General features: G+C 36.3%; 1 protein-coding gene across 1 annotated transcript; it reads left to right on the top strand.

Annotated features, from left to right (window-relative positions):
- Nucleotides 1–2,825: 2,825 nt before the first annotated feature.
- LOC149954627 (uncharacterized) lies at nt 2,826–3,782 on the top strand. The gene has a single exon (XM_090170000.1). It carries the CDS (start codon nt 2,826–2,828, stop codon nt 3,780–3,782), a length of 957 nt encoding a protein of 318 aa, XP_090026126.1.
- Nucleotides 3,783–26,186: the final 22,404 nt, after the last annotated feature.

Here is a 26,186-nt window from a genome sequence, read left to right as displayed (position 1 = left end):
GCTTAACAGAATGACCTCTTAAATTTAAACTCTTGGTGTATCGAAAACAATATACCAATTAATGAAGAGAAAACCGTAGTACTCACTTTCACCCAAAAAACAAACCCAATAATTTTTCCTTATACTCTAAATGGTATAACACTGAAAAGAGAGTCAAATGTTAAAGATCTTGGTATTCACTTTGACAGTAAATTGCTTTTCAATAATCAAATCCGGCAATCCAAGATTAAAGGGAACCAACTATTATGCGCGTCCTATCGCACTTCTAAGCAATTAAATTATCCACTATGTTTTTTTAAATTATATAAAAGCTTAGTAGTCCCAACAATTTTGTATGGTTCATTAATTTATATCTGTGCATGCCCGTCTACTATATCACTTCTAAACTCTGTACAAAGAAATTTATTTATTTTTATAAAACCTTCAACAAAACCCCTGTAAACCTTACAAATTGAAACTATATCTTCTATGCTATTAAAAATGGATATAAAATTTCTACACCGAATTTTAAATCAGAGAATAGATTGTTCCGAAATATTACAGTTTATAAATTTTAATTGTCCTAAAAGATCTTCCAGACAGCATAATCTATTCTACACTTCTAAATTTAATAGTAAAATTATCAACCGTATAATGAATAACTTTAATACCCATGGTTCAAATGTCAACTTGTTCTCCCAACTTAAACTTAGTAATAAACATATAGCCCTTTCTAAAACTGTCGATAATTAATAGTTGTTTTATATTTAATTTAATTTTAAACTTAATGTTCTGTCCCCTTTATATTTAAATTGTTTATTGTTTATATCAATTTCGACGGTCAACCTTACTATATAAAAAGGACTATGATGCAAAAGGACTCGCAAGGGTTATACTATATTTGGTATTTTAGTCTTATTTATATAACCTTGACACAATAGATATTCCAATTTGACAATATCAGTGCTATTTATTTCGCTATATTGTATTGTTTTGTAATTTTTTCTTTTATGCGACTGAATACACGTTCACCAACTTGTTGGTGCAAAACTTGTACTGTGTTGGTGAACAATAAAATTCTATTCTATTCTATTCTATATAAATATATATATATATATAAATATATATATATATAAATATATATATATAAATATATATATATAAATATATATATATAAATATATATATATATATATAAATTTATATATATATATATAAATATATATATAAATATATATATATAAATATATATATATATAAATATATATATATATAAATATATATATATATATAAATATATATATATATAAATATATATATATATAAATATATATATATATATATATATATATATATATTGACGAGCTGTCACGGTGAACGGTCGCATGGTTTTTTCGCTCCGCGCTTTTTCCTCGAACTTCAAAGTTCCCTTTTTTAGGGTGACTTACCGTTGCAATAACGAGTAGCGGGTAAAATACTAATATGACATCTCTTTCTTCTCAAACGAATGTGAAGACACTAAGACCGCAAAAACCACAGAAAATAAAAGGAAAAGCCGGTACATGTGGACTTTGTAATTCATGCGATTACGGCATTTACGGAAGACAGAAATTTCTACCGTGCAAAGTGTGTGGTGCCAATTCACATACGGCGTGCTACAATATTTTGGACAACGATTTTAATCACTTTTTCGACGCTAATGGTGAGTCAACATTTAAATGTACAATTTGTAAATCGAATTAAAGTGACAACTCGCTTATTAACACGCCTGGAAGAAGTAGGCTGCTTCTAAAGGATATTCAAGCCTTGGCCCTTAGTCATGATGAATTCGAATCAGAAGATAACGAAATAGAAGATAACGAGAGTGTAGCTGAAGATATAAGCCAATTAGCTTCTTGTGGTGGCTCTAATTTTTTGAAATTATTAAATGACTTCTTTAACAAGAATAACGACACCCGCAAAAAGGGTGGAATATTAGATATAATGCACTACACCCTAAATTCGATTCCCGCTGTGTTAAATTCCCTTAAATCTGACATTAATGACTCTAAAGAACAAAATAAAGGGCTAATCACATTAGTGGAAGACCTCAAAAAGCAAAATTTTGACTTAAAAATCGACATAGATAACCTCCGAGGAGATCTCTCGAAAAAATCCGCCGGAAATGTTATTTCATGGGAAGATAGTGATAATACTCTAGCGGGAAATATTCAAACCAATAGCCTTGTAAAAAATCGTCTAGATAATGTTACTGACGTCATTGAATCGTCAGTTGATTCCTATGGTCTCAACGAGGTAAATAATAAACAACAATTGCCGACTTACTCGAAAATAGTGAAAAAGTCCGCCACCAAGAATTCTAGGCCACCTTATTTAGGAAATATACAGTCTAACTCATCAAACAACAAATATTTTATGCTTTCTTCTACTAGGCAACCTTTATTAAATACACCACATACCACAGTGAAGCCAAGAGACAAGAAAGTAATGTTTGTCGGCGGGAAAGATACAGATTCAATAAAAGCTATTACCAGAGCTACTAAGACGCGTAAAAAGGCACTTTTTATATCTAGGCTACCAACAAGCGTTACAAATGAAGAACTTAAAGATTTTATTGAAACTGATAATGACCTAACTACGGTCATTTGTACTCGCATGAAAACCAAGCACCCCATCTACGCATCATTCTACGTTACTTGCGCGGAAGAAGACTTTACTAAACTTTTTGACCCCAACAACTTTCCAAAAGATTGCTTGATTACAGAGTTTTTTGGCATATTAAAAGATGACCAAAAATTTGAAAACGTCACAGTACATACTCCTGATCTAACCGTCAAAACCTCAGCATGAATAGTCACCTAACAATTCTTTATCAAAACGTGCAAGGCTTGAAGAAAAAAGCCAACGAACTTTTTGAAAACATTGTATCTTTTGAAATACCGATTTACTGCTTGACAGAGTCCTTTTTACTTCCTGGTGATTTTGATTCCGATTTTTTTCCTGAGACCTATTTAATACATAGATCTGACAGAGTAACTCATGGCGGAGGTGCGCTTATTGCAGTCTCTCGTACCATAAAATGCCATAGGAGGAGTGACTTAGAGGCGGATTTTGAGGCCGTCTGGCTTGAAATTTTCTTGTCTGACAATCGAAAACTTTTACTTGGTAACATATACCTATGTCCTACTACTTCCGTAGATAGATATGAACAACTCGTCAACGTTATTAAGCCTATACTCTCATCGTACGATGGAGATATAGTATTTCTAGGCGACTTTAATCTACGAGGTGTTGACTGGTCGCACCACGTCGTCACTGACAGATGCCCGTTCTACTCCAAGAAAAAAGCAGAATTGATATTTGACCTGTCACATCACTGTAACTTTTCGCAAATTAATAATATTAAAAATCATCAAGATAATTGTCTAGACTTGTGCCTAGTCAACAACAATACCACCACTGTTGAGACCCATTATCCTGTCGTCGAAGAAGTCTTATATCATCCAGCTTTTTCTGTAATCTACCATGGAAACCTAGAACATTTATCCGCGCACACTGGTACATCGTTTCAATTTAAAGATGGCGACTACTTAAGCTTGTATATGTATGCCGCTTCTATCGATTGGTCTAATTTATACTCCGCTACTGACGTAAATAACGCAGTCGACATAATTACCTCCGCCTTGCTATCAGCGCTCGATCATTCTGTACCCAAAAAGAAAGTAAAAGTGGCAAACGCGAAAAATGTTAACAAAACTAATACTTACCCCACTGGTTTACGTCCGAGACGATTAAATCACTAAAGAAGAAAAAATATCTTCACAGAAAAAAGAAGCGCATACCTAGTGATATTAATATAGAAAACTACAAAACTCAACCTACCGTATCGAAAGGTTTAATTGACCAAGATAAATCAAATTATATTGCAGAAATATCCGATTCTGTGGGGAAGAATCCGAAAGTTTTCTGGGATTACGTAAATCGAAAAAGGAAAGAGCCGCGTCAAACCATATCGCTTATAAAAAATAACCACCCTATCACAAATAATACCCTAATCGCCGAAGAATTCTCGAGACTCTTTACGAATGCAGCTAGTGACTACAGTAATCCAGATAATTTTTATCCAAGTGACCCACCTTCACCAAATAATTTTTTTAGACTTTACCTTACCGAAGATGATGTCACTGAGTCCATCAAAAAACTGAAACCATCAACTTCTTCTGGCTTCGACGGCATACCTAATTTTTTAATAAAGGGATGTAGCGATCTCCTACGGAAACCGCTCTCCTTCATCTTCAACTTATCACTGTCATTTGGTATATTTCCAACTACTTGGAAGACTGGAATTATATCCCCGATTTACAAAAATAGATTTAAAGGTGACCCCTCTTATTTCAGACCTATCTCTGTCCTGGACTCTCTCGCGATGGTCTTTGACTTTTCCGTAGAGCGCCATCTCTATAACTGGTTCAAAATCTACTTACCTGATAGCCAGCACGGTTTCGTGAAGGGACGTTCCGTGGAAACCAATTTACTCTCATTTGCCAATTACGTTGATCCTATTGTCACTGCTCGTGGTCAGGTCGACGCCATCTATATAGACCTGTCGAAGGCCTTTGATCGGGTATCTCATCGACGCCTTTTACAGAAGCTTCACCAACACGGCCTGTCCGGCTCTCTTCTTAGCTGGTGTCAGGACTATCTCGCGAAACGAACTAATTACATTAAATGTTATGGGGAAACAACGAATGTGAAATATCAGGTCACGTGCGGCGTGCCACAAGGGTCATCGTTGGGACCACTGTTTTTCAACGTGTATATTTATGACATACCCACCGGAGTAAATAACTCTAGGCCGATGACCATAAGTTTGCCAAACAAATATGTCTTCCTTCGGACTGTCAACTATTACAGAAAGATTTAGATCAACTTCACGTATGGTGCTCATATAATAATATTCCCATTAACGCCGCTAAAACCGTTGTTGTTACCTATACGCGAAAAACCCTGCCGATTCATTACAATTATACTATTAATGGCGTTCTCCTACCGAGGGCAACCACCGTTAAAGACCTCGGTGTTTACTTTGACCACAAGTTACTTTTCGATAAACATGTGAACCTGACTGTTGCCAAGTCAAAAAAATTGTTGGGCGCCTCTTATCGAATTTCTCGCCAGTTAAATTCCAAACAGTGTTTTAAGAGTTTATTTCAAACGTTAGTTAAATCTACCATTATCTATGGTTCAGTAATTTATTCCGACACCTGTGACACAAATATTGATAAACTCGAGAACGTTTTTAAAAAATGTATACACTTATACAAGACTTTTAATGACAATATACTTTTAAGCGATTATGAAAATAATCTTAAAACACTGTACATGGATTCTCTTCGATCAACGCTGATCAAAAATGATGTAAAAATTATACACAGACTTATTAACCAAAAAATTAATTGCCCCAATATCTTACAGTTTATTAATTTTTATTGTGGAGCTTTTTGTTCTAGAAATAGAAAGTTATTTTATCTAAATGGCACTTACACTCGCACTGTTAATAGGTTAATGTATATTTTTAATAAATATGGCTATGTAAATGACTTATAATTAAATTGACTGAATTTACCTAGCTCTGTACTATTTAATGAATTTTAAACTTAACTTTTTCCTATGTATTTACTTTTTTTTCCTATTTTTAAATGTGACTTTTGGTATTACCCTTAATCCAAATTTTATCTATCATACCAAATATATACAGTGTTATACATGCGTACGTAATTTAATTTTAATTTTAAAACTAATACGCATTCTTTGTATCAAACTTGATATTAACCACTGTGGCTTAACTTGTTGGTGCAACTGTACTGTTTTTGTCACAATAAAAATCTATTCTATTCTATTCTATATATAAATATATATAATTATATATATAAATATATATATAAATATAAATATCTATATAAATATCTATATAAATATAAATATATATATAAATATATAAATATATATAAATATATATATAAATATATATATAAATATATATATATATATATATATATATATATATATATTTATATAAATATATATTTATATATTTATATATTTATATATATAGAATAGAATAGGAGTTTATTGTGCAATAAAACAGTTTTACAAAAACCAGCAAGTTATTACACAGTCGTCACTAAATACAAAAACCATTAAATTAAATTAAGTTAAGCCACTTGTTTTTGTAGTGTCGTATATATCATATTACATGAAAATAAATAAAATTATAAAATTAAAAAATATATATATATTGTAAGGTTCACCCTAACTTTTCTAAAACTATTCGGTTATTTTTTAGTATAGCTTTGTTGAACAAATCATTTTTATTGCCATATACGTTAAAATTATTCATTATTCTATTAACGGCTCGACAGTTTTTCTCATGAATATCAAATAAATTTCTTTTTCTAGAGCAATGGCTGCCGCAATTAAAATTGAGAGATTGCAAAAGTAAAGGACAAGTAATTTTATGATTAATTAAGCGGTGGAGAAATTTTATGTCAACTTTGATTAGGGATTGTTTAACATTGTCCAGATTTGAATTAGTATAATAATCAGCGTTTTTAAAAGTTTTGCAAAGATAAGAAAATTTTTTAAAAATAGTTTCGACCTTCTTGATGTTAGAATCGCGGGTGTCGGCATAAATTATTGAGCCGTAGAGTATACAAGTTTTACTAAAGAGTTAAATAATGTTAAAAAGCACAAATGCGAACTTAGTACACGAGAAATTCGATAAGATGCACCTAAAAGTATATTTGCTTTTGCGACGGTTTGACTGAAATGTTCACTGTAAAATAACTTACTGTCGAAATGTACCCCGAGGTCCTTAACTGTTTTGGCCCAAGTCAGATGAATGCCATCTATTTTGTAGTCGAAAAAGACCGGATTGGTTTTTCTGGTAAACGTCACTACGACGGTTTTCGCAGCATTTATTGGAATGTTGTTTTGACTGCACCATATATATAGTTGATCCAGGTCTTGCTGAAGGAGTTGACAGTCCAAGAAATGGTTAATTTCTTTAGCAAATTTATGGTCGTCAGCCAGCTGAAAAATGCTCGACCATTTTACACTGGGCGGTATATCATGAATATAAACGTTAAAAAGTAGAGGCCCGAATGACGAACCCTGATGAACGTCACAGGTGACGTCAGTAATTTGGCCATTGCATTTTAAAACGTTCAATCGATTTGATAGGTAATCATGACACCAGCGTAGAATAGAGCCAGATAGACCATGGTTTTTCAACTTCTCTATAAGGCGTGGGTGGGACACCCTATCAAAGGCCTTTGACAGATCTATGTAGATGCAATCAACTTGTCCACGCTTGGTTACGATTGGGTCAACAAAATTGCAAAATTTAAGTAGATTTGTTTCCACTGATCGTCTCTTGACGAACCCGTGCTGACTATCAGGAAGGTATAGCTTGAACTAATTATATAGGTGACGTTGGACGATAAAATCAAACACCATACTGAGAGAAGTTAAAACCGAGATTGGCCTATAATTAGCTGGGTCTCCTTTGAAGCCTTTTTTGTAGATCGGAGAAATCAGGGCTGTTTTCCAAGCGGTCGGATATACGCCGGATGTAAGCGATAAGTTGAAAATGAATGCCAAAGGTTTCTTTAGGGGTTCGCTACACCCCTTTAGCAAGAAGTTGGGTATACGATCAAACCCAGATGAGGTATTGGGTTTTAGCTTCTTGATGGACTCTGTGACGTCATCTTCAGTGATATTAAGTTGAAATAAGTTGTTTGGAGGTATGGCGTCTCCTAGAGTTGTGTGTTCAGAAGCGCAATTGTCTCTCGCAGCACTGGCGAACAGAGTAGAAAACTCCTTGGCTATAGAGGTATTGTCAGTTATGGGTACGTCATCCTTCATCAGGGTAATGGTTTGTCTTGGTCCTTTTCTTTTTCTGTTGACGTAGTCCCAGAAGACTTTTGGATTTTCCCCAGCGGAGTTAGATATCTTAGTGGCGTAAATTAATTTATCGCGAGAAATTAGGCTTTTCGATATGGAGCGTTGAGCATTGTACCTTTGTGTATTTCCGTCGCTTGGCTGGCGTTTCATTTTACGGTGGAGATACCTTTTTTCCGAAGAGCCTTTTTCGTTTCGGGAGAAAACCAATTTGGGTAAATATAAGTGGCTTTCAGGTTGTTATTCAATTCTTTCTTTTTCCTTTTAGGTATGGTATTGTCGAAACTGGATAGTAATGTATTGGTAAGTATTTCTACGGCTTCATTGACGTCGGAGCTGGAGTACAAAGTAGACCAATCGACGGAGGCAATGTACTGGTAGAGGTTGGTGTAGTTTCCCTCTTTAAATTGATAGATTGAGCTTGAAATTACAGAATTGTGTTCCACGTTACCATGGTAATTAACACAGAAAGCTGGATGAAAAGTATCTAATTTTACGACTGGACTACCCTGATAATTTTTTATATCATTTATTTGAGATAGATTGTAATAGTTAATAAAATCTATGAAAACTTCGGCTTTTTGCTTAACGTAAAACTCGCATCTATTAAATGTGCAATCAGCTCAATTGATTTTAGGCAAATTGAAATCTCCAAGAATTATGACGTTGCCATCGTACGACGAGAGATTCGTTTTCAGTGCGGCATTTTTTATTTTTATTTGTAAAAGAAAGCCATAAATTATAAAATAAAAGGTTTTAGTTTTAAAATATTTTTAATAGAACAGATCATTAACCAGAAAACACAAAATTATCCTTTGGAAATCCGATTGACGTCACACTCGCATCTTAACTGCCTTCGTTCGTAGGACGCCCCAAAATCCGCGGTTGACGTCGGTCGGACGTTATCAGACCCCCAAATCAAGGATCCCGAGGGAATTGAAACAAGACATTCCACGTTTACAGGCTCTTAATAACAACGACGCTAGAGATAAGGGAGTGCGTCTACCGATAAGGGGGCACCTGCGGGCGGGGGAAACGGGGGTGAAACGGGCCCCTATAGGGGCCCCCTTTTGCGTACATTTTCGACAGGTCAATAGCTGGGGGCACCCCATTTTATGGTCAATAGATGATTTACGATGTTACCCTCATAAAACCTGGGTCAATAGGTCATCTGCCCCTATGGTGGTGACACGATGTTATGCAAACAGCTATAAACCGTTAAATAGGGTGAAACGGGCCCCTGTAGGGGTCCCATTTTGAGGCAATATGCGGCAGGTCAATAGGTTAGGTCAATAGGTTAGATGATTTACGATGTTACCCCTGGGTCAATAGGTTATCAGACCCTATGGCGGTGAAACGATGTTATGCAAACAGCCGATCCGTCATAGTTAATATCTGGAGGCACCCCATTTTAGGTCAAAAGGTTAGCTTATTTACGATGTTATAACCCATAAAACCCAGGTGTTAACCCATTTTAGGTCAATAGGTTATCTTCCCCTATTCGGCAGGCGGTGTGGACTGACACGATGTTATGCAAACAGCCTACCCGTCATAGTGAATGTCGGGCCTAGGGCACCTGTCTTTTCGAGTTGGTAATAAATAGTTCAATGGGTGTTCGCCGACAAACACTTTCAAACACTTTCGGGCCCCTAAGGGTTGTAAAAGGGTACCGTAAAATAGCGGGTGGTCATCGGTAAAAGTGTTTTGGAAAAAAAGAGCAGAGTGTATACAAATTATAAGGTTTTATTTTTGCTCCCAATCGCTAGAAATTGGCTTTTTTTTCCATTCACTATAAATCGCAGCAGTTTGCCCGAATTAGTTTTATCTCTCCGAAATAATTTATGTACCCAAAAATGGACCGCCAGTTTATTATTCTTTTTAGGGGGATCTCTATGGGCGTTTAACATTACAATAAAGCTAAAGGGTCCAGTTTGGGGTACATTTGGTCCGAAATGGGGTACATAGGGGCGAAAATGGTGACTTTGGTCGTTTTAAGGGCACATTGGGTCCATTTTTGGGTACATCCGAATTTCAATTGGAAAAACGAAGAGCCGTAATTTGTTCCACCCATCCCTAATTTCCTTAAATTTATTGCTATAATTTATTTATCGCTGGCGAACCCTAGAATATAATTAATAAGGACAAGTTATTTAAATTTAATTTAGAACTTTTGTTTACATGATTACGACTAATCCGATATATAATCCGTTTAAATCGTAATTTATCTATATAATTGTAATTAATTCGACATTTTAAAGGGTTGAAACGAACTACCTTCTGCAACTTGTATAAATAATTTAATTAAAAGTTCTAACTCACGTATTTGTAGTGTCTAGCCGCAGTATCGTCTGACATACGAGGGACAGCGACAGTGGACCCAGGAACGTTATCTACACAGCTTCGGTTAGACATGATGCTCAAGAAACGGTTTGTAGTGTACTGCCGATGGATGACGGGGGTGAATGTCTTATATATAGCGATAATAATTTGATGACTAACGGGAGAGGCGGGGATAGAACCTTCCATACCGGAAGTTATCTTTAAACTAAATTTATCAATAAACCAAAAAACGGATTTAAACTTTATATATTTTATAAAAAAGCAAATGGCATACAAATTATTAAAATAAACAAATGACTAAAATATACAAATGAAATATTGACAAATAACTAATATATAGAAAGGAATTATTTACAAATGAAAAATACAAACGAGAAATGAAAAAAATATATACAATAATTAGAGGCTGTCGATGAGTAGTTGTTGGAGCATGTCGTGGAACAGCCCCTCTGTGTCGTATACAGCTTGGGACTGCTCCTCGCTGTCGGTGTACGCGAGACACGCTCCTACCTTCCATCGACACAACTCGCTTATTTCGAGCGAAAGTCTAAAAAAAGGTGTGGAGGTTTGTATGACGTAAATTTAAATCGTATGAAATAACTTAAAATTACCTTTGAGCGAAAGCCACGACTTCGAGACTGGGTTGGTGGTCTGCTCCCATGAGGTTCCTTTTTAGAAAAAAAGACTGAGCAACACGGCGTTTTTTTAAAAAAAAATTATGCGTACGTTATAAGCGAGTCGCTAGGTGGGAATAACCGGAGCCTAGGGTCAATTTGGTCTAAGTCGACCGGCTCTACGGGGATTACATCCGGATATGGGGTGTCTAATAATAGAATTAAATAAAAAAAGAGACAAGGTATAAGATAAAGAATTTATTTATTTTTTATAAGAAAACACGGTTATGGAAAATGAGATCTAATAAAACCCGCAGGGTTTGCAGGTCGCTGTCGAGCTGAACCGCCGACATCGCCAATGACGGGGAGGTCGTCACCGTCAGGAACGCCCGGGCCTCAAAGAGGGCCGAAACGTCTCTGATGAGACTAAAATATATATTTTAAAATACGGAATATATTATTATCAATATTTAGGTATAAATTCAAGCTTACCCATCCCCGTCAATGACGAAACCAGGTTCGGCGGTAGGGATTACGTCGGCGGGTCGCTGGAATTGCGGGTCCGGATAACATCCTTCACCCTCCGAAGAAGAGCGACTCCAGCTACCCGCTTCAGAAGCGGCCTCCAAACCCTGCGGGTTGAACAGGTGTTCACCCTCTTGCACTAAGGCGAAGCTGAAAGTATATATATTATTATTAAAAACCCCAGCCAAAATCGAAAAAGGGTTTATTTTGGGGGAAATATCAAAATAACATTTAGAGATCACCGAACTAAAAAACTCACATGTCGACGTCCTCATCCGAGAACAGAGGCGATGGACTTCTGGATGCCATGATAGCAGAGTTGTGATGTCTTAAGGATCCAGTTCCAGGGTTTTTATACCAAAAGGACCCCCATACCCACTTTGAGGGGCACCCACCATACGTAGGGGCCATTTGGGATGTAAAAACAAAAATCTATGAGAATCCCTCGTAGTTTAAACTGAAATAGTTAAAAGGATTTATTCCACATAGTTTATGGGGTCCATAAAAGTCTACGCGCAACAACATTCATTTATAACCATTTTTCGACAAAACGTTTGTCACCAAAAAATATCTAACACTTTGAGACGTCTTTTTTAAAAAGTTTTTGAGTATATAACTCTTTTACCATGACCATCCTTCGACGCTTAAAAATAGCTGTGAAAACAATCGCTTTTTATAAACATTTCGATGCGTAAAAAAAAGCACACTATTTTAACAATACCCGATTTGACGCGTCATGTTAAATTCAGGAGTCGCGCGTGGATCAAACTTAATTTGCATCGTAAAAAAGGTTAGGGTTGACACAAAAAAAGAGCCCCTAAACCATTTTCCCTTCAAAGAAAAAGACCGTAGGGGCCCACATCGTTCAATTAAGACTCGAGCGGCGTGGGCCCAAAGGATTCCACACTAAGGGTTTGGTGTCTAATAAAACAGCGGCTCGTAAAAAAATTTGGGGCCGCTCGGAGAACAAGAAGGGCACCGTCAAAAAGTTTTTTCGTATATTCACCCCAGTTATGTCAAAATAGTCAAAAGAGTTTTCTGCGTTTCTTTTGAAAAACAACATGTGTCAGCGATAAAAGGATGAACCGCCAGAGGCCTCCCTTTTTAATTTTTTTTATGGTTAGCCACTGCCTCTCGCTATCAAACAACTCTCTATTTTTTTATATGAGAGTTTCGTCTGATTTGAGAAGCGTACTATATTTAGCCAAATTAATTGAGAACTTGGGCCAAGTAACCTGAGAATTTGGTCAAGTTAAGTCCTATATCAGTTATATAAAACCTGAAATTATTTATTTTTTTGCATTCTAATTTAAACATCACTTTAAAAATCTTATGCAAGTCAGAATAGTTGTGTAGAGTACTAATAACGTAGATAAATATTTAGTGGTTCAGTTATGTGTAGGGAAGCTTGTTTGAAGATAAGTTTAAAATGAATTTGGAAAAAAAACTTGAGCTTTTTAAATATATGATACAGGGTGGATACCAAAATTTCAAAATAAAATTTAATAAAAAGCTTGCTAAATGAAATTTTTTCACTTCCTAACAAAATCAATAGGTGAACACAGACTTAAAAAGATAATTTTCAACTATAGCTAACGGTAACTTCCCTTAAATTTCAAACTGAAAACATTAAAGTTTCATGCAATCCAATAACTTGGACTTTTGAAAAATTTTCACTAAGAATCATCACATTAAATGGGAGCTACTCTGCATCGTAAAATTAAAAACTCAAGCAATTTTTTTGCCCAAATTCATTTTTAACTTATCTTAAAACACGCTTCCCTAAGTCTGACTAGCTCTGAAGGTTAATAATAAAATAGCTAAATATTTTTTGGGGGTCAATAATTTTGATTCTGAGTGAAATATTTGCATATATTACAGTATTAGTTGAAAAAATTTCATTTATGTCCATTTTAAATTTTTTGTTGTATCGCATTATAATATTTTTTGCCGCGTAAAAGAAAAATAATTTTTGTAATATATCATCTTATAAAATGTTTTGTAAAAAAATAAATATTTTTATTATCTTATAAATCAGACTCGTTATTTCTCGCGTCATTTTTGTTTTTAGATTACGTAATTAATAGTTCATTGGCGCATAATAACGTAGAAAATGTTTTGGGTTCATTTGACCTGATGAAAACTTTTCATATGGTAAAGTTACTGGACTGAACTTTGACTTTTGAAAATTTTTCACTCAGAACCATCACATTAAATGTGATCCACTCTGTATCGTAAAATTAAAAACTCAAGCAATTTTTTCCCCAAATTCATTTTTAACTTATCTTAAAACACGCTTCCCTAAGTCTGACTAGCTCTGTAGGTTAATAATAAAATAGCTAAATATTTTTTGGGAGTCAATAATTTTGATTCTGAGTGAAATATTTGCATATATTACAGTATTAGTTTGGCTAATTATTTTTTTTCATCTGCTACCATACTCAATGGGTGAACATAGAATAACAAAGGTAATTTTCCACTATATTTAAAGCCAACTTCCCTTACATTTCACTATGAAATCACTGAAGCTTCGTTCAATGCGATAACTTAATTACATGCAATTTTTTTGCCCAGAATTACAATAATTGAATCGAAAAATTATCCAACTCAGCTTATCAGACTTCGGCAAAAGTGGTTTTTAAGTGATGGTGATAATAACAAAATATACTTCAGCTTTTGAATAAAATTTACTGTTAATATAACGGTTAATCGACGAACAGGACTATAACTGTTGCGTACAGCAACTATCTAGTAACTCTAACGGTAAAAGTTGGTACTGGAATTTACCTGTTAAAATTTAACAGGAAGCTACAGTAATTTTTCACAGTGTACCATATGAAAGTATTATTTTTCAAAAAGTGCATTTAAATTGAAGTGAGGCCTATTTTTGGATTCCCCTTGTTCCTCCTTCTTTAATCCCAGCATGTTTCCCCTTTTATCATGGTGTCTCTCCAAAAAGAGCCAAAAATCTTAAATCAGTAGGTCTCGATCCTATTTATTTCCCACCATCCCAAATTGTCAGCTTTATTATGTAATAACAAAGAACCAACTGCACTCCTCGACAAGGCCATCATTTATAAAAACCCCGTGATTGTGGTGATTATTACAGGGGGGGGGCAATGCCGTCGCCCATTTCATCAAAGACGTAAAGACCCCCAAAAATATAAACAACCCGTACAATAATTATCCCCCCTTAGCGAACACCTTCGTGTTTTTGGGGGACCATAATGCTAGGTGGGACTCAATAGACATACTAGCTCAACCCAAAATTACATAAAACTCATTTCAATGTACGCGAATCCATCGAAATTTAAAAAAATAAATCGGCGCAATGTTTAAACCGTGATGATAGTTCCCTTTAACGTAGCCACGTTTTCTCCACTTTTTAAAACGTGTTTATGGTCCTCACCATCTCACACACACACAACAAACCAATTCATCCTCTCGCAGAATCCACCCATTTGGACAATAGTACCCCCGAGCGCGAACGAAGATATCGACCCCGTTGCTCATATAACACGTCGACGGGGTCAACTCGCCTTTGAGAAAAAACGCTCGCGGCTAAAGAATAGTACCCCCCACTATATGTATGCATAAATATTTTTTCGTCCCAAAGTTTTACCATCGTACTGTCAGACTTGTAAAAATCCTTGAAGAAGGAGGAACAGTTCCTCCGAAACGATCGATTTTTTAAATAAATATATTGTGAATTTTAAAAACGGTTAAAGTCTCTTTTCACTAAGTATTTTTAAATATTTGAATATCGGAATTGTATTTTGCCGCGTTAAAAGTAGAGTTTAGATGTATAGTCGTTTTAAGAAATACTCGTGATATGGGTTCAAGTGGCAAGCATATTTAAGTACTACAATGATATTAAAATAAAGTTTAAAAATATTTCCATTCTACGTTACTTTAACAACGAATATTCTATGACGTCAAAACAATCAAATCCATGTTTCAAATTCAAATTAACCGCGCAAAACACTTAAATCTATGTTTTCATTTGATTTTTAAATTAACCGCGACGCGCCCCCCAGACCGCGTCCAGGGGAAATCCGCGCCCCAGACCGCGCCCTTCAAGGGGAAATCAGCGCACGCGCGCAAGTCGGCGAGGTGGGGAGGGTAGCATGTCTTATGGGAAACCAAGTCATTTTAAAATTTGTTTCAGCTTCAATTTTAAATATACAGGGTCTTTTTTTTTGCTCGGAAAAGTGTTTTTTTTTCAAAAACTATTTATAGTACCGATTTCAAATTTGGAAGGTCAATTCTCTATACCGGGGGACATCAGTTTGAGAAATTTGAGCGTTTTCGGTAATGTTTTTCACCAATTTTGAAAAATTATTTTTCGACCACTAGGTGCGAGATAAAAAATTTCTATTATAAAGTTGTAGGCCGTCATCGAAAACCCTTAAAAATTGTTCACTCGACGAAAAAAAACTTATTTAACAGTGAAAATTCGAGCTTGAAAAATTTACAAGTTGGTGAAGCCAAATTACGATTGTTTGAAACGATAATGGAAAAGGGAACAAGTCTAATACAAACGTAGTACACGTTTGGTTTTTAAATGCAGATATTTTATTCACATAAATTTTTACAAAACATTTTCAATAATATCACTATTGGCTGCAACACAGGTTTGTGCGCGGACAATTAAGTTCTCAAACGCTTTCTCTACCATTTCTGGTGTGACGTCTCGGCAAGCACTGATTATTCGTCTAATGAGTTCCTCCCTAGTTTCAATGGGCGTGGCGTATACCTTTGCTTTAACGAATCCCCAGAGAAAATAATCCAGCGGTGTTAGGTCAGGTGACCTTGCTGGCCAATGCACTGGACCATTTCTCCCTATCCACCTTTCAGGAAACTCGTTGTTGAGGTGCTCAGTTACTTGCCGGGAAAAATGCGGAGGGGCGCCATCTTGCTGAAACCACAACTGACGTCTTTCAGCCAATGGAAGGTCGTCGATTGCGTCACTCAGTTCGTTCTGTAGAAAATGTAAATACCTTTGGCCGTTGAGGTTCGTCGGCAGGAAAAAGGGACCAACCCAAACATTGACCCGTTCAAATTGAACCTGGTGATGATATTCAAAACCCCAATGTGGGTTGATGTCAGACCAAAGATGGCTGTTTTGATGATTAAAGGGCCCATCTCTAGAAAATGACGCTTCGTCGGAGAACAAAACATGGCGCAAAAATTGTCTATCTTCTTGGACAGCATTTAGTAACCAGTTGCTAAATTCATAACGTCTTTGATGGTCTCCGTCAATTAGTCCTTGGTGGAGCGTACCTCTGTATGGGTGATAGCGATTCTTACGAAGAATTTTCCACACACGATTTGCAGAACAACCCAAATCAGCAGCGGCGTTAGCGCAACTGTGACGAGGATATGCCACAAAGTACGCGAGTACATTGTTCTCGAAGTCTAAATCCGGTTGACCCAATCCGCGAAACCTAGGTTGCAAGTTACCAAATTGATTGAAATCGTGAATTGCTCGTCTTACTGTATTTACAGATGGTGCTCCATTTGGATGTCTTTCTGCGAAGACTTCAGTCACTCTTCTAAGGTTTTGCGCTGCTTCTCCATAGTAAATGGCAACTATCTCGGTACGCTCAGCTACTGAATAACGAGGCATTGTTCGAAATATTACCAAACACTGATAATAATCTCCCAAAGTTTTCCTTTAAATACCCAATGCATGTTTAGGATTGACCTATAGCCTCGTGTTTTTTAAATCCGGTCGTTTTTTTAACCAAAGTTTCAACTGGATTAGGTAATTCGGTTTCAATTATCGTTTCAAACAATCGTAATTTGGCTTCACCAACTTGTAAATTTTTCAAGCTCGAATTTTCACTGATAAATAAATTTTTTTTCGTCGAGTGAACAATTTTTAAGGGTTTTCGATGACGGCCTACAACTTTATAATAGAAATTTTTTTACTCGCACCTAGTGGTCGAAAAATAATTTTTCAAAATTGGTGAAAAACATTACCGAAAACGCTCAAATTTCTCAAACTGATGTCCCCCGGTATAGAGAATTGACCTTCCAAATTTGAAATCGGCACTATAAATAGTTTTTGAAAAAAAAAACACTTTTCCGAGCAAAAAAAAGACCCTGTATATAATTAAACAAAATAAAAGAAAGAAATAAAAAACATAGTTTGAAATTATGGTCGTTGTCGGAATTCGCGAACATATCGGGTCTTCTATCTAAGCGCGATTCCACCTTTGAGGTTGGGGATGGTTAACTTTTATTCAATAGATAAAGCTCTCAAAATTATTCGTAAAACGTTTTGATCAAGTAATTTATATTTCTGTATTATCCGATTACGCGCGTCGCTCAGGTTATGACTTTTTACGCGTTCTATCTGTGTGTATTGGGATTTTTTAGCCATTTCTATCTGGGTTGAAAAGGAACGAGTGGGCTCGAAAAAGCTTCCCCAATATTATTTTTAATAAAAGTTTATTTTAAACCATGAAGTATCTGTCTCTATAGTATATTACTTACTATTTACTAGTTTAAATTAACCATGGTTAAATTTTGCGTTTAGTCATTACTTACTATTATCATTAAACTACGTTAGTCAAAAATTAATAAGAGCGTTTAGCTACTTTAGTCATTACCTATTATTATCTTAAACCTCCACGAGTTATTATCGAAAGGGGAAAACTTAATACTTTATTGAAACAAGTCTGCTCGTAACTTCAAACAAAACTAACTCGGTTTGGAATTATTCACAAAAACGGGATACTAAAATATTCAGTGGATTAATTAGCGATACAATCTAACTAATCTGAAGTTTCAAGTAATGAAAGTACCATATGTGTAATTACAAATGTTAATATGACGGTTAGATTTATTTATTTATTTATGAGACATACCTACGAAGCCGGAACGACTTACATGTAGTCATCACGATATGTGCTTTAGCTGATTGATTGAATGATTAGCGCGATATTTTGCAGAGATGTTAATGTAACTGTAATGCGTTAACCGACGCCCTGTGAACTAAAATATTATACACAGTTTATATACCACTAATATATTAGCATCTCTGTATAATGTAAGTTGCGAAAATCACAGTGCGCGTAAAACTCAGACATTATATAGTGACTAGTAAAACATTATATCATAGTGAAAAAGTTGGCCTGAACACAATATGTTTATATACGAAGCCCTCCCCACCTCGCCGACTTGCGCGCGTGCGCTGATTTCCCCTTGAAGGGCGCGGTCTGGGGCGTGGATCGCGGTTAATTTAAAAATCAAATGAAAACATAGATTTAAGTGTTTTGCGCGGTTAATTTGAATTTGAAACATGGATTTGAGTGTTTTGACGTCCTAGAATATTCGTTGTTAAAGTAACGTAGAATGGAAATATTTTTAAACTTTATTTTAATATCATTGTAGTACTTAAATATGCTTGCCACTTGAACCCATATCACGAGTATTTCTTAAAACGACTATACATCTAAACTCTACTTTTAACGCGGCAAAATACAATTCCGATATTCAAATATTTAAAAATACTTAGTGAAAAGAGACTTTAACCGTTTTTAAAATTCACAATATATTTATTTAAAAAATCGATCGTTTCGGAGGAACTGTTCCTCCTTCTTCAAGGATTTTTACAAGTCTGACAGTACGATGGTAAAACTTTGGGACGAAAAAATATTTATGCATACATTTAGTGGGGGGGTACTATTCTTTAGCCGCGAGCGTTTTTTCTCAAAGGCGAGTTGACCCCGTCGACGTGTTATATGAGCAACGGGGTCGATATCTTCGTTCGCGCTCGGGGGCACTATTGTCCGAATGGGTGGATTCTGCGAGAGGATGAATTGGTTTGTTGTGTGTGTGTGAGATGGTGAGGACCATAAACACGTTTTAAAAAGTGGAGAAAACGTGGCTACGTTAAAGGGAACTATCATCACGGTTTAAACATTGCGCCGATTTATTTTTTTAAATTTCGATGGATTCGCGTACATTGAAATGAGTTTTATGTAATTTTGGGTTGAGCTAGTATGTCTATTGAGTCCCGCCTAGCATTATGGTCCCCCAAAAACACGAAGGTGTTCGCTAAGGGGGGAGAATTATTGTACGGGTTGTTTATATTTTTGGGGGTCTTTACGTCTTTGATGAAATGGGCGACGGCATTGCCCCCCCTGTAATAATCACCACAATCACGGGGGGTTTTATAAATGATGGCCTTGTCGAGGAGTGCAGTTGGTTCTTTGTTATTACATAATAAAGCTGACAATTTGGGATGGTGGGAAATAAATAGGATCGAGACCTACTGATTTAAGATTTTTGGCTCTTTTTGGAGAGACACCATGATAAAAGGGGAAACATGCTGGGATTAAAGAAGGAGGAACAAGGGGAATCCAAAAATAGGCCTCATTTCAATTTAAATGCACTTTTTGAAAAATAATACTTTCATATGGTACACTGTGAAAAATTACTGTAGCTTCCTGTTAAATTCCTGTTAAATTTTAACAGGTAAATTCCAGTACCAACTTTTACCGTTAGAGTTACTAGATAGTTGCTGTACGCAACAGTTATAGTCCTGTTCGTCGATTAACCGTTATATTAACAGTAAATTTTATTGAAAAGCTGAAGTATATTTTGTTATTTATCACCATCACTTAAAAACCACTTTTGCCGAAGTCTGATAAGCTGAGTTGGATAATTTTTCGATTCAATTATTGTAATTCTGGGCAAAAAAATTGCATGTAATTAAGTTATCGCATTGAAAGAAGCTTCAGTGTTTTCATAGTGAAATGTAAGGGAAGTTGGCTTTAAATATAGTGGAAAATTACCTTTGTTATTCTATGTTCACCCATTGAGTAAGGTAGCAGATGAAAAAAAAAATAATTAGCCAAACTAATACTGTAATATATGCAAATATTTCACTCAGAATCAAAATTATTGACTCCCAAAAAATATTTAGCTATTTTATTATTAACCTACAGAGCTAGTCAGACTTAGGGAAGCGTGTTAAAAATGAATTTGGGGAAAAAATTGCTTGAGTTTTTAATTTTACGATACAGAGTAGCTCCCATTTAATGTGATGATTCTGAGTGAAAAATTTTCAAAAGTCAAAGTTCAGTCCAGTAACTTTACCATATGAAAAGTTTTCATCAGGTCAAATGAACCCAAAACATTTTCTACGTTATTATGCACCAATGAACTATTAATTACGTAATCTAAAAACAAAAATGACGCGAGAAATAACGAGTCTGATTTATAAGATAATAAAAATATTTATTTTTTTACAAAACATTTTATAAGATTATATATTACAAAAATTATTTTTCTTTTACGCGGCAAAAAATATTATAATGCGATACAACAAAAAATTTAAAATGGACATAAATGAAATTTTTTCAACTAATACTGTAATATATGCAAATATTTCACTCAGAATCAAAATTATTGACCACCAAAAAATATTTAGCTATTTTAGTATTAACCTACAGAGCTAGTCAGACTTAGGGAAGCGTGTTTTAAGATAAGTTAAAAATGAATTTGGGCAAAAAAATTGCTTGAGTTTTTAATTTTACGATGCAGAGTAGCTCCCATTTAATGTGATGATTCTTAGTGAAATTTTTTCAAAAGTCCAAGTTATTGGATTGCATGAAACTTTAGTGTTTTCAGTTTGAAATTTAAGGGAAGTTACCGTTAACTATAGTTGAAAATTATCTTTTTAAGTCTGTGTTCACCTATTGATTTTGTTAGGAAGTGAAAAAATTTCATTTAGCAAGCTTTTTATTAAATATTATTTTGAAATTTTGGTATCCACCCTGTATCATATTTAAAAAGCTCAAGTTTTTTTCCAAATTAATTTTAAACTTATCTTCAAACAAGCTTCCCTACACATAACTGAACCACTAAATATTTATCTACGTTATTAGTACTCTACACAACTATTCTGACTTGCATAAGGTTTTTAAAGTGATGTTTAAATTAGAATGCAAAAAAAATAAATAATTTCAGGTTTTATATAACTGATATAGCAGGTTACTTGGCCCAAGTTCTCAATTAATTTGGCTAAATATAGTACGCTTCTCAAGTCAGACGAAACTCTCATATCAAAAAATAGAGAGTTGTTTGATAGCGAGAGGCAGTGGCTAACCATAAAAAAAATTAAAAAGGGAGGCCTCTGGCGGTTCATCCTTTTATCGCTGACACATGTTGTTTTTCAAAAGAAACGCAGAAAACTCTTTTGACTATTTTGACAAAACTGGGGTGAATATACGAAAAAACTTTTTGACGGTGCCCTTCTTGTTCTCCGAGCGGCCCCAAATTTTTTTACGAGCCGCTGTTTTATTAGACCCCAAACCCTTACTGTGGAATCCTTTGGGCCCACGCCGCTCGAGTCTTAATTGAACGATGTGGGCCCCTACGGTCTTTTTCTTTGAAGGGAAAATGGTTTAGGGGCTCTTTTTTTGTGTCAACCCTAACCTTTTTTACGATGCAAATTAAGTTTGATCCACGCGCGACTCCTGAAATTAACATGACGCGTCAAATCGGGTATTGTTAAAATAGTGTGCTTTTTTTACACATCGAAATGTTTATAAAAAGCGATTGTTTTCACAGCTGTTTTTAAGCGTCGAAGGATGGTCTTGGTAAAAGAGTTATATACTCAAAAACTTTTTAAAAAAGACGTCTCAAAGTTTTGTCGAAAAATGGTTATAAATGAATGTTGTTGCGCGTAGACTTTTATGGACCCCCATAAACTATGTGGAATAAATCCTTTTAACTATTTCAGTTTAAACTACGAGGGATTCTCATAGATTTTTGTTTTTACATCCCAAATGGCCCCTACGTATGGTGGGTGCCCCTCAAAGTGGGTATGGGGGTCCTTTTGGTATAAAAACCCTGGAACTGGATCCTTAAGACATCACAACTCTGCTATCATGGCATCCAGAAGTCCATCGCCTCTGTTCTCGGATGAGGACGTCGACATGTGAGTTTTTTAGTTCGGTGATCTCTTAATGTTATTTTGATATTTCCCCCAAAATAAACCCTTTTTCGATTTTGGCTGGGGTTTTTAATAATAATATATATACTTTCAGCTTCGCCTTAGTGCAAGAGGGTGAACACCGGTTCAACCCGCAGGGTTTGGAGGCCGCTGCTGAAGCGGGTAGCTGGAGTCGCTCTTCTTCGGAGGGTGAAGGATGTTATCCGGACCCGCAATTCCAGCGACCCGCCGACGTAATCCCTACCGCCGGACCTGGTTTCGTCATTGACGGGGATGGGTAAGCTTGAATTTATACCTAAATATTGATAATAATATATTCCGTATTTTAAAATATATATTTTAGTCTCATCAGAGACGTTTCGGCCCTCTTTGAGGCCCGGGCGTTCCTGACGGTGACGACCTCCCCGTCTGGCGATGTCGGCGGTTTTATTAGATCTCATTTTCCATAACCGTGTTTTCTTATAAAAAATAAATACATTCTTTATCTTATACCTTGTCTCCTTTTTTAATTAATTCTATTATTAGACACCCCATATCCGGATGTAATCCCCGTAGAGCCGGTCGACTTAGACCAAATTGACCCTAGGCTCCGGTTATTCCCACCTAGCGACTCGCTTATAACGTACGCATATATTTTTTTACAAAAAACTCCGTGTTGCTCAGTCTTTTTTTCTAAAAAGGAACCTCATGGGAGCAGACCACCAACCCAGTCTCGAAGTCGTGGCCTTCGCTCAAAGGTAATTTTAAGTTATTTCATACGATTTAAATTTACGTCATACAAACCTCCACACCTTTTTTTAGACTTTCGCTCGAAATAAGCGAGTTGTGTCGATGGAAGGTAGGAGCGTGTCTCGCGTACACCGACAGCGAGGAGCAGTCCCAAGCTGTATACGACACAGAGGGGCTGTTCCACGACATGCTCCAACAACTACTCATCGACAGCCTCTAATTATTGTATATATTTTTTCATTTGTAAATAATTCCTTTCTATATATTAGTTATTTGTCAATATTTCTTTTTGTATATTTTAGTCATTTGTTTATTTTAATAATTTGTATGCAATTAGCTTTTTTATAAAATATATAAAGTTTAAATCCGTTTTTTGGTTTATTGATAAATTTAGTTTAAAGATAACTTCCGGTATGGAAGGTTCTATCCCCGCCTCTCCCGTTAGTCATCAAATTATTATCGCTATATATAAGACATTCACCCCCGTCATCCATCGGCAGTACACTACAAACCGTTTCTCGAGCATCATGTCTAACCGAAGCTGTGTAGATAACGTTCCTGGGTCCACTGTCGCTGTCCCTCGTATGTCAGACGATACTGCGGCTAGACACTACAAATACGTGAGTTAGAACTTTTAATTAAATTATTTATACAAGTTGCAGAAGGTAGTTCGTTTCAACCCTTTAAAATGTCGAATTAATTACAATTATATAGATAAATTACGATTTAAACGGATTATATATCGGATTAGTCGTAATCATGTAAACAAAAGTTCTAAATTAAATTTAAATAACTTGTCCTTATTAATTATATTCTAGGGTTCGCCAGCGATAAATAAATTATAGCAATAAATTTAAGGAAATTAGGGATGGGTGGAACAAATTACGGTTCTTCGTTTTTCCAATTGAAATTCGGATGTACCCAAAAATGGACCCAAAGTCACCATTTTCGCCCCTATGTACCCCATTTCGGACCAAATGTACCCCAAACTGGACCCTTTAGCTTTATTGTAATGTTAAACGCCCATAGAGATCCCCCTAAAAAGAATAATAAACTGGCGGTCCATTTTTGGGTACATAAATTATTTCGGAGAGATAAAACTAATTCGGGCAAACTGCTGCGATTTATAGTGAATGGGAAAAAAAAGCCAATTTCTAGCGATTGGGAGCAATAATAAAACCTTATAATTTGTATACACTCTGCTCTTTTTTTTCCAAAACACTTTTACCGATGACCACCCGCTATTTTACGGTACCCTTTTACAACCCTTAGGGGCCCGAAAGTGTTTGAAAGTGTTTGTCGGCGAAAACCCATTGAACTATTTATTACCAACTCGAAAAGACAGGTGCCCTAGGCCCGACATTCACTATGACGGGTAGGCTGTTTGCATAACATCGTGTCAGTCCACACCGCCTGCCGAATAGGGGAAGATAACCTATTGACCTAAAATGGGTTAACACCTGGGTTTTATGGGTTATAACATCATAAATCAGCTAACCTTTTGACCTAAAATGGGGTGCCTCCAGATATTAACTATGACGGATCGGCTGTTTGCATAACATCGTGTCACCGCCATAGGGTCAGATAACCTATTGACCCAGGGGTAACATCGTAAATCATCTAACCTATTGACCTGCCGCATATTGCCTCCAAATGGGACCCCCACAGGGGCCCGTTTCACCATATTTAACGGTTTATAGCTGTTTGCATAACATCGTGTCACCACCATAGGGGCAGATGACCTATTGACCCAGGTTTTATGAGGGTAACATCGTAAATCATCTATTGACCCTAAAATGGGGTGCCCCCAGCTATTGACCTTTTGACCTGTCGAAAATGTACGCAAAAGGGGGGCCCCTATAGGGGCCCGTTTCCCCCGCCCGCAGGTGCCCCCTTATCGGTAGACGCACTCCCTTATCTCTGACGCTGCCGTTGCGGCGTTTTGAAAACAAGGGCTGGCCAGGCGTGAAAGTTGGCGTCCGTTACCTCGGGATCTTCGTAAGAGAGGACGACCCCGGTTGGCTTCAGGCTCTCGAACCACCATCCTCCACAAACATGCCGCGCGATGCGGATCCTTCATTGAAGGAGGCCAAATATGACTTAGATCGTTACAAATTACGACTCTGGGCATGTTCACGGGGATGGTGACAGAGTCGTATTTCACGTCCTGGGTCGAATCCCTATCCACTCCCAAGAATCTCAGAAGCTGTTCGAATTCCCAGGACGCAACGCCAAATTCGTAAAATTAATACCGTCGTATTCATCTTCGTGCAACTATTTTAAGTCCTCCTTGTGGGAAACAACAAGGGGATTCTTAAAGTTGCTTTCGACGTAATAACTTTTTCCCATGCCGGTAGGGCCGTATATAACCTGGGTCATCACGCGGAAGGAACTTCTTTCGCGGAGCGGCGGGAGCGAATTGATGGGCCAAAAATCGACGCAGAATATTTTGTTTGGACAGATATCCGGACAGGTCGGGGCGCATCCATTATTCCACCGCAGCGTTCAACGAATTCTCTTTTAGGGCTTAAAGCAAACAAAAACATGGTTGGACAAACCTCATTCCGAGATCCCCCCGCTCGCAATTCTGCACCGGAAATTCGTCCTATTCCTTGTTCGAAATCGCGAACGAAGTTTGCTGTCCACTCCGGGATTTCAAGCTCCAACCCAAAGAATTAAGCCACATTCTTCAGACTCTTTAAATTTTGAAGGCCGAAGAATACTTTAATTACGTTTACCCCGTCCACTTCCTCCTCTTGCGCGTAGTAAAACTTCACTGAGTTCTATTTTTTTTTAAAGTTCGTCCTTCATCGCCGCATCCCCGATACCAACAAAATTTTGCACTCGCACCATTATCCACGAAAAGAATCCAACTTTAAAAAGTGACTACTTGTTAACTCCGAGAATATTAGACTGATTGCGATCGAAAAGCAGCGCCTCTTTATATCCTCTCTGGGGTAGATCTCGACACCACCTAGAAGGAAAAATTTAAACTATAATTCGGACGGCTAAGCCAATGACCGAAGTCCTATCAGGTCTGGTAACTAACGTAAAAACGTATCACC

This window comes from Leiobunum rupestre, chromosome 3, assembly GCF_980474605.1.
Source record: "Leiobunum rupestre chromosome 3, qqLeiRupe1.1.hap1, whole genome shotgun sequence".
Classification (NCBI taxonomy): domain Eukaryota; kingdom Metazoa; phylum Arthropoda; class Arachnida; order Opiliones; family Sclerosomatidae; genus Leiobunum; species Leiobunum rupestre.
The sequence above is the reverse complement of the archived record's forward strand: the minus strand, read 5'-3'. Positions and strand labels throughout refer to the sequence as shown.

Excerpts from the sequence above, each read along its gene's own strand:
- LOC149954627 (XM_090170000.1), top strand. The coding sequence starts at position 2,826 with ATGAATAGTCACCTAACAATTCTTTATCAAAACGTGCAAGGCTTGAAG.